This window comes from Cavia porcellus, unplaced genomic scaffold (assembly GCF_034190915.1).
Source record: "Cavia porcellus strain 051 isolate PalLab524CR breed Dunkin Hartley unplaced genomic scaffold, mCavPor4.1 scaffold_11, whole genome shotgun sequence".
NCBI lineage: Eukaryota > Metazoa > Chordata > Mammalia > Rodentia > Caviidae > Cavia > Cavia porcellus.
In genome coordinates, this window is record NW_026947494.1 from 34,768,855 (window position 1) to 34,783,889 (window position 15,035).

General features: G+C 38.5%; 1 protein-coding gene across 1 annotated transcript in view; it reads right to left on the minus strand.

The window, feature by feature from the left end:
- The window catches only part of Plcxd3 (phosphatidylinositol specific phospholipase C X domain containing 3), a 169,698-nt gene extending 156,828 nt beyond the window's left edge, over positions 1-12,870 (minus strand). The window contains exon 1 of the mRNA XM_013152835.3: positions 12,332-12,870. Within this exon, the coding sequence (XP_013008289.2) occupies positions 12,332-12,434 (103 nt within the window). The 5' untranslated portion in view covers positions 12,435-12,870. The remainder of the gene's footprint in view (positions 1-12,331) is intronic.
- Between the last annotated feature and the right edge of the window lie 2,165 nt (positions 12,871-15,035).

A 15,035-nucleotide genomic window follows, 5' to 3' on the forward strand; every position in this document is an offset into this window, starting at 1 on the left:
CAAGAGTATATTATGATCAAGTAGGATTTACTCTTGAGAAGCAAGGATGGCTCAACATATGAAAATCACTAATGCATACACTACAGCAGTACCACAAAGGATCAACAATTTCCTGATCTTATCAATAGACACAGAAAATTCATTGCACAAAACTCAATCTCCTTTCATGTTAAAAACTTTCAACAAATTTGGCATAGAAAGAATATACCCAATACAATAAAGACAATGCAAGGTAAACTCATGGTCCCACTTGAGGGGACATACAGAAGGCTGGTGATATGAGCAGTAAAAAGACATTTTACCAATAGATAAGGAATGTAGAAAAGATAAGAGTTTCTTTAAAACAGAGTACTCTGTGAAGGAAGACAGTGTGTGAGTTTCTGAGACAGGAAACAGTTAATGTGAGGAAGAGATTTTTATAAAACCTAATACTGTTTAAATGTTCCTAGTTAAAGTCATCTACAGATTCAATTTAATCCCTATAAAAATCCATAGCAATTTTTGTAGAAACAGAAAAAGCAATCCTAAATTCATGTGGAACTACATAATACCAAAGAGCCAAAAACAATCTTTGGGAAGAAAAGTAAAACCAGAGGTCTTACATTTTCTGATTTCAAAATATACTACAAAACACAATAATTGAAACAGTACAGTGCTGGCCTAAAGATAATCATACAGAAAAATGGAACACAATAACCAGTTCAGAAATAAACTCACACATATACTGTCAACTTGCCTTCTACAAGAATGGCAAGAATACAACATAGGTGAAAAGATATTATTTTTAACAAATCATGCTTGGAAAATGGAACATACACATTTAAAATAATGAAATTATTCTCACCTTACACTAAACACAGAAACCAACTCAAAATTAATTAAGGGCTTCAACATAAGACGCAAAGCTACAAAATTTCTAGAAGAAAACATAGGGGCAATGCTTTATGAAATTGAGCTTGGCTTTCTTTGGATATGACACAAGAAGCACAAGGACTGAGAACAGAGTCAAGAGAGACCATTTGTAGTTTAAAAGCTCTCGTGCAGCAAACAATCAATAGAGAGAAAGGCAGCCTATGGAAGGAGGGAAAATACAAATCACTTGTCTCATAAGTGTTAATTTCAAAATATTAAGGAGTTCCTACAACTCAATAGCAAAATTCAAATAAACAAAAAAGTCTCCACAAATAAACTGATTAAACACTCTGAAAAGGGCTAGAATGGATGTTTCACTATGTAACACATAAAATAGCTCAGGAGTACATGCAGAGGTGCTTAAAATCACTAATCAGCAAGGAAATGAAAAGCAAAATCACAGTGAGATATCCCCTCACACTGTTAGCGTGTCTACTCAGAAAAACAGAGAAAAGAAGTTATGCCAAGAGTGTGGGGAAGTGGAATCCTTGTACACTACTGAGAATGTAAAATGACACAGCCTCTGTGGAGAGCAGTATGGAAGCTCCTTAAAAATTAAAAATAGAACTATTGTATGATGCAAAGTCTCATGTTTAGGTTTTTCCAAAAGAATTGAAATCAGATTATTGAAGGGTCTGCATTTCAGTGTTCATTGTATCACTGTTCACACACTGTCCATGAATGAACAAATGGATAAAGAAAATGATACATAGATACAAATGAATTATTATTTGATGATAAAAAATTCTGTAGTTTGCTACAATGCAGAGAAAAATTGTTGACATTATGCTCAGTGAAATAAACTGATACAAAAAGACAAAATTGCATGATATCACTTATAAAATATATCTGGAGTAGTCAAATTCCTTGAAGCACAGCATGGTAATTACTGGAGACATAAAGATGGGGGAAATAGAGCATTTCTGTTCAATGATGTTATAGTTTGGATCTAAAATGATCTCCCAAAGCCTCATGTAGGTGATTGGATTATGAGGGCTAATCAGAAAATGTGATACATCACATAAATAAAAGCAAGGACAAAACTTAAATGATGATCTCAATAAATGCAGGAAACCTTTTGGCAAAATCCAACTTCCTTTCCTGATCAAACACTAAGAAAAATAAATATAGAGAGACCTTATCTCTGTGTGATACAAGACACATGACTGACTTACTGCCAATATCATATTTTTGTCAGATAACTTATGTTATTTTTTTAATTTTAAAAACAAGGTAAACAAACAAAAGACTTCACAACAGGTTAGTAGGACAGTTACAATGGTCGATACATTGTGTATTGTTGTCTTTCCAGTAGTTATTCAGAGTACAGAATGCAGGCATGATATGTTGTCTAAACAAAATTAGCATGAGACATTCTTTTCATGAAACAAACATAAGCAACAAAACCCAAACTTCAGGGGATGTTCTTCAAAGAATCAACAACTGGGATTTCATCTTATTAGAAAGTTTTTATACCTCAAAAGGCATTACCAACAGAGTGAAAAGAAAACCCACAGAAGGGGAAAAATTAGCTAACTATATCTCAGACAAAGTATTTATATCTAGAACATACGAAGAATTGAAAAAATCCAGTTCCCTCTCATTCAAAGAGCCAAACCAAAAATGGACATCTGCAATGAATACATACTTCTCAGATGAAGAAATACAAACAACAAATAAATGCATGAGGAAATGTTCAGCGTCACTGGTCATTTGAGAAATGCAAATTAAAACAACATTGAGACTGCTTCTCACTCCAGAAAGAATGGCTATCCTCAAGAAATCAACTGACAACAAATGTTGGTGAAGCTGTGGGGAAAAAAAGAACACTTTTCCACTGATAGTGGGAGTGTAGACTAGTACAACCACTGTCCAACAGAAAAGACAAACTATGATAGGGTAAAGGGAAAAGGAAGAAATAGGAAAAGGAAAAATTATATACATATATACACATGTATACATATATATATATATACACATGTATATATATATATATAGATAGATATCATATTAAATGTGGGAAAACAGAAAGCTTTTCTTCTCAAATTAGCCACAAGACAAAGGATGTCCACTATTACCACTCCTGTTTCACACAGTCCTCAAACAGTAGCCAGAGCAATCAGGCTAGAGAAAGAATTAAAAAGAATATATGTGTGTATACACACACATACACACACACACATATATATGGACAAAGTCAAATTATTATTTTCTTGTTCATTTTATTTATTGGTACATTTTAGATATACACAATGATAACATGATATTTCTTGCTTCTGTACATGATATATCTTGCTTCCACCTTTTTTCCTATTTCCTTCCCCTCCCTACAACCCTTCTTCCTCTTCTTATTTACAAAACCTTTGTTTCCATTTTTCCTTCTATTATTTTTCTTTTCTCATACTTCCTTCCTTCTCCCTCTCCTCCCTGATGTTCAACATCACTGTTCAACAGTGAAATGCAAAACAACACTACATTGAGATACCATTTTATCCCAGAAACAATGACTTCATCAAAAAATTATATACTAATCAGTGCCTGCAAGGATGTGGGAAAAGTGAAACTCGTCTACAATGTTGATGGGGATGTAACTAATACCACCACTATGGAAATCAAGGCACAGATTCATTAAAAAAAAAAAAACTGGAAGTGGAAATTCCATTTCACCTAGCAATCCTCCTTCTAAGTATCTTCCCAAAAGAATTAAAGTAATGACCTTACAAGGATACATGCATACACACATTTATAGCAGCACAATTCATACTAGCTAGTATTGGAAACATGTATATATGTCCACCAAGAAGTCAATGGATAGAGAAAATGTGGTATTTATAAATAATGGAGTACTGCTCTGTCATAAAGATAAACTTCCTACATTTATAAACAAGTGGGTACAACTTGAAAATATAATGTAAAATGAAGTAAGACACACAAGCTTAAATATTGTATGATTTCTCTTATATGAGAAGAGAGAGGCAGAGAGAGTGAATATGAGAGAGAAAGAGAAACAGACAGATAACAAAACAGAAGATAATATATAGGTAGTAAGGAGTTCAAGTAATTTCCCAAATTATTTCATTGTTTCAGAAATATTTTAAGATACGTGCTAATTCGTTTCATTTATATTACTAATTTCCTTTTGTTCATTGAAAAGATTTTATCTTCATTTATTTTTTGTCAGAGAATGTCTTTTTATGTTAGATTTACATTCTGAGTAATATTTGGCCATTCTTTTGCATGGTACACAGTATATGGTTATTCTCTGATTGTTTTGTTAGAAATTTTATTTTTTCATTGAAAGGAAAAGAAAGTTTTGTATATTTTCTTTATTAATTTCTACTTGTTATATTAAAAAAAACTCATCACAAATTTCTAGGGATCCTAGACATCCAATTTTCTCCATTTCCCTCGTATAATGTTTATCAAGTGAAGTTCTCTGTGACAGGTAGGGTTAGGCAGAGTTGAGTTTAAGTGGATGGGGTTTCCGAGGTACCCCATGAAAGACTGAGATGAATGTTAAAGATGTCATCTCCAAGAGTGTTACTGTAATGTAGGACCAATGATATCTCCCAATAAGAAGAGAAATGAGAACACAGAGCGGTAAGGAAGAACATTCAAAACTTCACCTCCTGCAGTCCTCCCATTTAACAGGATCTTTACATTCCGCTGACCACTTTTACTTCGACAAAGGCCCAAGGACAGCCATGATAGGAGTGTGTTTCGGACTAATTTTCCAGTAAGGATGCTATGGTCTTCTCAGTCCTCCATATGGCAGGAGGGGTGTGTGGCTCGAAGAAGTTTGCTTCTATTTGCCCATCAGGACTCCATGGAGTATGTCTTCTCTTTAACATCACACTTGCCGGAGGGAGCCTCCAGGAAAACTTAGCAGAAAACTAAGATTACCATCCACCACAGCCCACTTTATTTCATGAAATAAAAATGCTCAGTAAACTGAGAAACCGAATTACCATTATAATACTCAGGCTATTGGTTCAGTATTGACTAAGAGTAATCACGATTATTTCATAAACAGTAAGTCACGGGAAGGATTCTATGTGAAGCAGGCATTTAAGAAAGAGTGTTGTAAAAGCTTGTCCACTCCGAGATCTGTAATGAAATACAGGAACATAACAAGAGCACATTTAACAAATTCATGGGCCATCTGCTCCAGTACCTGGCCTCCGGAGGTGACTAATCCTGGCTGCTTCTCAAAGATGTTTAACCATCTTCTCCTGTCCCTCTCTTCCTGCCCTATCTTCCTCTCTTAATAGAGCATAAAAAAAGCATATGGTGCTGTGGAAAGCTTTTGGCAGCAGAATTCTATTTGTACCACGGTAGATTTTTCCCCTCTCATTTCTTTCTTCCTTCTGGAATATCTAATTTAGATGCCTTTGTGTACCTCAATTTTCTGAGGCTGATCCTAACCCTCCTCAGGTTAGGAGAAATAAAAGGATATAGTATGTGCTTCTTGAGTACAATGAATTCTATTAGCTGTAATTCAGAGTTCCCTGAATTACCACCATCCTCTCTGGTTTAAAAAAGCTAATGCTTGTGAGTGAGACAGATTCTCACTGGTAGTAAATTCTTTAGAAGACAACATTAATTCCTTTAAGTAAAAACAATTAATGTGTGGTGCGTGAATTTTAATCATTTTTGGAAGAGTCAAATTATATCAATTACTCTGTGCTTTAAAACAACAGAGTGCTTAGAAATTAGTTTAGATATGTCAGATTATTTGGCTCCATTTACACAGTCCATTCCTGCTTGGTTGGAAAAATTAAGATCCTGCTTTTATTTCTAATCTATGTTTATCTTCATGAATGGTTAGGTAGTATCACCAGAAGTGTGGAAGAAACTAAGAAACTTCCTGAAAAAGTTATCCTAAGAGAAACCAGGAACATACACAAATACATATTTTTTACACACACACATACACACACACACACACACACACACACACACACACACACACACCTACATGCGTGCACCCACATAGGCACACAGAGTGAGCTAAGATCAAGAATGCAGAGTATAGAACAAAATCTGTGCCATACATCACCCTCTGCTATCTCTTGTAAACTTACACCCAAGTCCCACGGCCAAAGGACAGACAGGCTGTGGTAGTTCCGGTCTAGTACTTGTGTCTTTAGCACTACGGCAGAGTCAATGAAAGCTGGCTCAGCAGCTCCTACAACAGGGGATTTGCCTCTGGGAAACATTCTTAATACTGAGCCTCTAAAGACCCAGCCCAGATTCTTGTACAACCACCACAGGCAGTGATGTTTGGGCATAAAACTATGAAAGCACAGTTCATGTATATACCAAAAGAACAAAAGTAACAACTCCCATAATGTTCCCAAGATAGGCAGGATGGAAAGTTGCAAAGAACATGTGGTAGCCCAAAAGGCTAGTTTATCAATCTAGCCCAAGGAACTGTCTTATACAATGCACTTAAGCCACCCATAGACTTTTAGAACTATTTAGAAACCCATTAAGAAATTTGAAATGAATTGAAACTGACAACTATTATGACTTTGATTTTATTTGGAGGCTGGTAGGATTTAGAAGACACTACTTTTTGTCTTCTAAATATGTCTTAGTCTTCCCTACTATTTCCTACTATTGCTATTGATGTATGGCACTCAGTATGCTCCTTCCTCTCTGTAATTTATCTTTTGTGATTTGATTGAGTGTAGTTAAAATTAAATAAGACAATATAAACTCTAAGTAAAAGTGCAGAAAATTTTCAAACGCATAAGCCTTAGTCTATAAATACTGTTGCCCACTGTAGCAATTTGAGAGGTATGTGTGTATTCTGCTTTGACTATTTTAGAATATTTATTGTGTCAAACTATTTAAATTTCAAACAAGTGACTTGTAACTACATTTATGCATATTTCTACTCCTGTCTAAATATGCAATAAACACATGAAGTGTGTCTTACAGACATAAATGATATTGATCATTTTCTATCAGAAACCAATTTTACTGTTTACTTTTGCTTTTGATAGTTTTCTGATGCTGATTATTAGTATTTTTTTCACTCACAATGGCACTTCATTTGCAAGTAATATTTAGAAGTTCTAGCACATAGATAAAATGAATTAACTTGCAGTTTATTCATTTAGCAAAAGTAGCTGGGCTTGTGTACAGTAAGGAATGAAACCAAGTGGTCAAAGAACCAAAATAAGGATGCTTCCCAAAATGGCATTGGCATCCATTAGCATCACCGGATGGGCTGATTTTAAGTGCTGCTGATAGCCAATATCAAAGAGCAGCAAGAATTTAAGGAGGGGAAGGCTTTAAATTTATCACAGTGACCCAATTTGAACACTTAAGTGTCATTAAATAACCTTTATTGCTAGAAGTGAATGATGAACTATAATGTCAGTTACAAGAAATGTTCCAAGCATGAGCCATTAGTTCAGAGTGAAATAGGGGATCTGGCTTTAAGCCTGAGTATAACTTTAAATACTCATGAATAGAATAGATAGGCCAAGAGAAAAGGCCCAGTAGAAAAATATTTACTTTTAAATTTAACTCTGCCCCTTACATAAAGTTTCCTTTTAGTGGTACACCAGAGCTGTGTTTCTGAAACTTCAAATGTGCACATGAATCATCTAGGGATCTTGTTAAAATGTAAATTGTGATTAAATAAATCTAAAAGTTAGAATCTGAGATTCTGCATTTCTACCCATGTATGTGAATATTACCAGTTCTTGGACCAACTTTGAGTAGAAAAAAAAGCTTTGAGGATTATAGGTAGACTATGTGAAAAATCATACTTTGTGAATGTTAAAATATATATCACTTTGTACACTGGTTGACAATAGTTGGGGTTTCAATTTGTATTTTTAAAAAATTCCAAGTATGACAAATTATGTTTCAGAAATCTTTTATGAGAGACTGGAGAGAAGGAAGGGTTAGGGAAGGGCACTCTTCAGGTTCTAAGGTAGATAAAAGGAATGACTTCTCAAGTTCTGCTTGTGCATAGGGCAGTAGCGGCAAACTGTGGTATGGGCTCTGCAGCAGCAATGCAGAGCCCTGTCTGTCAGCAGGCCAGTCAGGGCCCCAGCATCACCCCAGAAGCAAGATATTAGACAGCAGTGCACACAGGAGCAATGCACATGCATGAAAGCCACTCAGGCTCTGAAAGGTTCACCATCACTGGCACTGGGTGACTGTAAGTATTGATAATGTACTGTGTATTTCAAAAGCGCTTAGACAAAAGGCTTTGGCAGTTTTTACCACAAAGAAATGATAAATATTTGAGAAGTTTAACCCCACTTGACCATTATATAATGTATGAAAATAAACATAAATACGCACGATTTTGATGTCATCAATTAAAAAATTTTAAAAAGTCAAGACCGCAAGATAGCCTTATATTTCTCACTTTTTAGCAAAAACTAAATAAAACTGGGAATTGGAAAGATAACACAAAAGGGATATTCATACTAAACAATTATGCTGTGGTTTGGATGCCTTGAAAGATTAGCTTCTGTAATACTATCCCGAATAAAAAACAGAAAACATCCTGGTTTTTCAGAAGTTTGTACAGTTAGACCTAATCATAGATAGTTAGCTGTATAGATCACCTCGGCCCGACTAAAACAGGAATAATAAATTACAAATAGAAGACATTTGGCCTCAGGCACACTGGGAACAGCAAGAAGTAATGACTGTGAGGAAAGAAATTACAAACTAATAAGAACAGAAGGTATAGCTCAGTGGTACAGCATTTTCCTTGCACATACAAGGCCTTATGCTTGACCCTCAACATGAAAAAAAATTAAGCAAAACTACAGACATCGGTTATATAAATGTCTTCACTTTCCCAGGGAAACTGTTCTTTTTCACTGATGCTGACATTTTCTAAAGGAAAATAATTCGTAGGTATAATCTCTGATTTATAAAGCATTTCTGTGTTCCTTATCCAAAGTTCAATCAACAATGCCCTATTCAAGGAAAATTGCATTCTCTCTGAGGTTCCATTCCCCAACACTTTGGCCAGTTTTTCACCATGGTATTGTCAGTTTGCTGCATGATGTGTAAGAGTTTCACCACATAGCAGAAGATGCATAGCAGCTCCCTCCTATGAAGAAAAACTTTCCAGTCTTTTAGATTTTGCATAGAATGACTCACTGTCATAGACACAGAGTATCAACACCTTACTTGCTTCTATGATAGATCTCTTTTCAAATGTTCTGGAGCCACCATGACTACAGCACTGGAAATCTGCTTCAGAGATGCCAAACACCCCTCAGACTCACCTGTACCTAAATTTAATACTTTGTCTCTTTCCTGCTGTTTAACTTCTCTCGCCTGTTTGAGAGCATACATGATTCATAAATGCAAGATGCCACTGTTAAACAGATATGCATGAATGAAAATAGTGTGGTTCTATTACAGAGAGAAAGAAATGACACAAGACAAAAATTTGAGTAGCTGACAAGTTGTTCTGGCAGTAATATTCCTTTGAAATATAAATTGAAAGCAAAAAAAAGAAAATAATACCAATTTCTGACCAAGTCCTGAATCCAGTCAATACCAAATCGTGAAGCCATTTAAATGTGAAATAGCAATGAAAGAATTGACTCTGAAAACATTCAAGATGCAGGTATAAGAAATATTTAATGATGGCAGAACCACACACATGGCAGGGAGTATCACACACATGCAGACGGTTCTTGGCTATAGTCCTTGGTAATTTGGGTCAGCTTCCCCCAAGTAGGTGGCCTCATAATGAAGCAGCGCTTCACTCTCTTAGTTTTTTACCTAAGAGATCTTTAAGCTTTGAGGAAAACTGAGCAGTATTTCCCCTCCTCCGTAGAAACACTTGTGTGGTGCACCAGGCGTGATTTTAAATGGTGGAGATAATTGCTTAATTCAAGCTGTAGCAACTGGCCAAGTAAACAGGTAGCAGCCAGGAAGCTATTAGCATGATTTTGAGGCAATTATTCCATTAGTGTTTAATAGTCTCCAATTAGTCTTCTCTGACTATCAAAGTTTGAATGTGTGTTTTTCCTCCAAATATTCTGAGTGTTGAATAATTCAGAATAGTACCAAACCCATTTTTATTCCTGGTTGCATATCGTGTATATGTATCTCCAAATGTCTTTTACAGAATCATGAGGGTATAAAGGAGTACAGATTTTGTGATGTACGACGTGTGTGTGTTTCTCAGAAATACTGAAGTGAAAATCCACTTTGAATATTTTATTTACAGGGGTTGTGAATGCAATAGAAATTTCCATGGCATCCCAATGCCATCATCTTTATGTCTTTATTCAAAGCTTACCAAAATATCAAAATCTCTAACACCAAGTTCTCATGTTAGCCCATGGGGAGAAAAGAAAAATTATCCTAGGTCCTTGATATCTCACTCTGGTTCATACTTGTGCAGAATCATCTAGACACAAATCCTAAAGCTTTTCCCTCCAGAATTCATAGGAGACCTTCTGTAAAGTCCAGTTTAGAGCTTACCACACAGATTGTAGGTCTATTTATTTATGTTGAGTTTCCCTTTTTTTTTTATCTAATAATTGAAGATAGCACACTTCACAGAGTTTTTGGAAGAATATGAGGAACATAGCTTTGAAAAGTGATGTACTAGGTAGACTCAGATGGGGTATCCTTATCATCCCTCAGAACTAGCTATGCCAATTTAGGCTTTTAACTTCCCTGCATGTCTAGAGTATGCTATCAAAAGACTGCCATCCTTCACCTTCTCTGTGTACATGAATGTGCAAGTGAGACAGTTACAGTTTAAAAGCCATGTAAAAACTAATGAAGAAAAGGGATGAGAGTCTGTAGATGTAAGGGTGGAATTTTGCCAACAAAGTTGTGTACTTTCTACTGTGTCCTACAAAAGAGCAATGCTCAGGCTCACCCAGGTAAGCGGGGAGTGAAGCTGTGTTGTTCTTTTTTTTAGAGACCTTTGGGCCCTTGGGAGCAAAAGGAGACAGTCATTCCTGCAAAAGGTGCTCATAGGGCTGCCTGTGTCTATCATTTTTGCCTAATACCCACTTAATTAGCAACCACTGGTTTAAATTACTGCTGGATTCCAGCACTGTTTCTTGAGATTTTCAGGAAAAGAGTCGGTTTTTTTTTCCTTTGGGGGGGTGTCTTTAGGGTTATTTTTCTTCTTCTTTTTCTTTTTATTCTTCATTATGTTTTTTTCCAGTGACTGAGATAAGGCAATAGGTGGGCCACAACAAGAGAACAGAGACCAGAGAGTTAAAATCTTAGGAACTCAGCTTGCTCTGGATGGAAGGTGGACTGTCCACCAGTAATTTGCCCTCCAACCTGGTCTTGAAAGGATCAGGTGTGATCTCCATCAGCCCGGGTGCACAGCTTGTTGGTGAGGAAGTAAAACCCTGTGCCTAGCTGTCATCTTTGTAGGCTGTCCTGAAAAGACCCTCCCTCCTGCAGAGCTGCGCTGGGCACTGCTGCGCACTCTTGACCCAGAAACCTGCCCAGTCCTCTGGTCCAAGTCGTGTGTGCCATACTGAAGCCTCTTGAAAACCATTCATCTTCCTTACTTTGCCGCAGATTCTTCTTCTAGGCTGTCTGGACGCAGCTCAGTCGCCTTTCCCCCCACCATTAGCCCTATAATCCCACCGGACGTGGCTGATCATGCAGGTCTCCTTCCCAGTCAGTCCTGAGCAGAAACGCAGAGTCCAGAACGGTTTGCTTTCCTGACCCGGCCGCCTAACGTTGCTGCCCCGCGCTTCGACCGCACTCCAGACCTCGGCCCCTCGGCCTGGCCCTCCGAGACGCGATCGTGGAAACGCTGACCTCCGCTCCTCGCCCCTCCTGCGTCGCGTCAAGGGCAGAGATCTAGCAGCTGCGTGTCCCTGAACTTTCATCACTCTTCGGGAAGAGCTTTGTCTCTTTGAAGGAGACTGGGGACGAACGTTAAGGACTGGAGTAGGTTCCACCCGATAAACTACCAAACGTGCTCAATTCCGTGCCAGAGGTGGTCTCGGAGACCCTTGTGGAAGCTGAGGCTTCAGGACACCAGCTCGCGCTCACCGCACACGATCCCCCACAGATTCAGAAAGCACCCTCCCACTCCCTGGATCTGCAGGGAGAGCCATGGAGGGGGCACGAGGTGCCCCCCTAGAACCCAGTTTCTTTCCTGCCCCAGCCCTGTGCATGCAGGCAGCTTGCTTGTAACGCCCCAGGAAAGCAGTCACCTTGACTCCGGGCGCCACCGTCCCCAGAGGTTCGGAAAACGCCCGGAAACCCAAGGCTGCCAGGCACGCGCGAGCTTGGCCCGCGACCCACCCCTGAGGGCGAGTTTCCCTCCCTCGGGCACCCTGGCAAGTTCCCACTTAGTGGCGGATAGAGCAGGGCGGGGCGGCTGGAGCGGGCGGCCGGCGCCGGGCGAGCAGTCTCCGCGCGCCTAGCCTACCTGGGATGGCCAGATTGGTGAGGGGGATGCTGTGGATGCTCTCGGGCAGAGTTGCCATCCAGTCGGCGAATTTCAGCTCGTTTCTCCCCTGAGACGAGGCCATCGTGCAGGTCGGCGTGCGGCGCGCTGGTCCCCGCGCTCCTGGGCAGGCTGGCAGGCTGGCAATCTGGCAGGCTGCTGCCGCTAATCCAATGTTTGCTAGGGGCCCCGGCTAGAGTTTACACTCCGCTCTGCGCCACACCCACAGGATGGCGCAGACACATGCTAATTTTAATAATTATTCAAAACACCCCATGCTCTCTGAGTGCCTCCGCCAGACTCCACAGGAGCTTTTGTTCCTGACGTCCGCGCTCCAGTGTCTCTGCCTTCCCCTTCCTCCCGCTCCCTCCTCCACTCTTAACCCTCCTCCGTGCCTCTGCCTTTCCTTGCCATTCTACAGCTTTTCTAGGCTTCTCATTCTTTCCTTCCTTTTCTAAAAACTTGATTCCCCAAGCTGTTTTTCCATGCTCTTGCTCTGGTTTTTGGTGTGACTTCCTGGTCCTGTCTGCATGAAAGGCAGTCTGAAGGCTGAACCTAAAATTCTAGTAGACTTTATTGAGGATGCTATTGCCTCCTGAGTAGCAGACTTGAACGCTGGCTTTCGGGACTTTGCATTCTTACCAGAGAGGGCTCTTTTTGGTAAGGGACAACAGGTTATGCCTTTTGTCTTTTCTCAGCTGGAGCCCGCAGCCCAGCTTATACAAAATGGTGATCTTTACTCACCACTTTGCCTAATTTTTGAAATAGCTAAAGGAGGGGGTATTAGGGACAGGTAGTGAATTCTAGGTAATTCTAATTAAACTCCAATGTCCTATTCCAGAGCTTTCATAGTAAAGAAACACTAAATGTCATTAGGAGAAATCCATTTCTATGGAGAAAGCTGTCTATGTCCTCTCTGGTTTTATGGCACTCAGGGCAAGCCTAATGATAAGGTAAGAAAACCATCACATCTCCCAATGACGTGCTATAACTGTTGTAAGCAGCCTTCATTGGAATATATTTGGCACAACTCAAAGACTGATTTTGCCTTCCTTGTCAGACTAGAGAGCTCTACCTCTCTCAAGAGAAACCACACTTCGAGCTTCGAAAGCACTGTCTGGGTCCACCTACTCTCAAATGACAAAGAGGAAAGACAGCAGGTTTTACAAGTGTGATGAGACCAACAGTGGCTTAAGTTGAATATATTAGATGAACTAAAAGTGTGCAGGACCTTTGCGACCTAGAGAATGGAATTGCATTCTTTCATACAGTGGCTCATAAATTATTCTTTTGCTAAAAGAAATGCTATTTGGCTGGAAAAATAAGAAACAAAGGTAAGAGAAAGAGCCATGAAACCTAAGAATAACCATGTCAGTTCAAGAAACTACACTTAGTACTTTTTAAAACTCTAGAGTCTATTTATTTTGTGTAAGCATGCTGAGACCAACAGATATTCATTGTCAGTTGGGGAATGCTATAGGAAGGGGGAGAGAGATGATGCCTTATCCTTTAACAGAATTTTCCATTCTCTTCATAGAATCAATTCATAGAGGATATGATAGGGTTATCTTCAGGGATGAGAATGGGATGTATGGGATTTTTTTCCCCAAGCAAATTTTAATATTCATGCTAGCACAGCAGAAGCCATTTATCCTTTCAATAGAATAAAAATTTTGTTCCATATAAGATTCTTAGTCAACAGTCTTATAACCACCACCCTTCTGGCTAATACATACTCTCAGGGTACCACTGCTCTGCAAAGTACAACGCTGGGAGGCTCCTCTGCTTCTGAGTAGTTTAAGCAAATCCTCCAGTTCTGTCTGCCCCAATTTTCTCCATTATAAAATGATGCTAATAACTCCAAGATTTGTAGTGAAGCTTCCGGAAAAAAGTGCACATATCTTTGTTGAAATGACAGGTTATGTGTCTTATTTTTCTTGAACTTTTTAAGATGGCCCTTGAGTTTTAAAGTACTCTTTTTTAAGAGGCTGAAATAATTATTGAATCTGGGAAATATTGTTTAATATGATGCATTTTAAGAACATAGCCTCTTAAAATGTGTTAAGCTTAGAGGTCCCAAAAAGCTCATAAATGTTTTTAAAAAATTAAATCACCTTAAATGTTGAGTAAAGTTTCCTTTAGAAATAGTCATGTACTATCTTTTGATAAAACACACAAGTCTTTCTCTGTTTTATCTTCTTTGAATTTAAAGATATTTTAAAAATATGTTGGGTTAGCATAAATTATTACCTTTTTCTGCAAGTCATCCATGAGGACAGAGCTGAAACCTAATAATTCCAAATTTATTTCTTGCTTTGTAATTAGTGGTTTGAAAATATTTTATGGCCCAAATTCTCCAGATTTCTATCACCAACCCTGCTGCCATTTACCACCATGATGTTAGGAAAATCAGTAATTTCTCTGGGCTTTTTTTTGACACTATATTGAACTTCTCCGGTGAAATAGCATCAGAAATAGAAAATGAAGAAGGTTTAATTTACAGATTGACTTAGATGATTCCAAGTGCATCGGAGTCTACATCACGGACCAGCAAATGGCGAAGTTGGGAAGGACTTCTATGTTATAACCTTGAGATACAGTTGCTTTTTCTTCAGAATTTCTTCAGTATTTTTTCTAACGCTTCCAACCAATGTATGAAACCTATTGTAGTAGGTAATCTACAAAT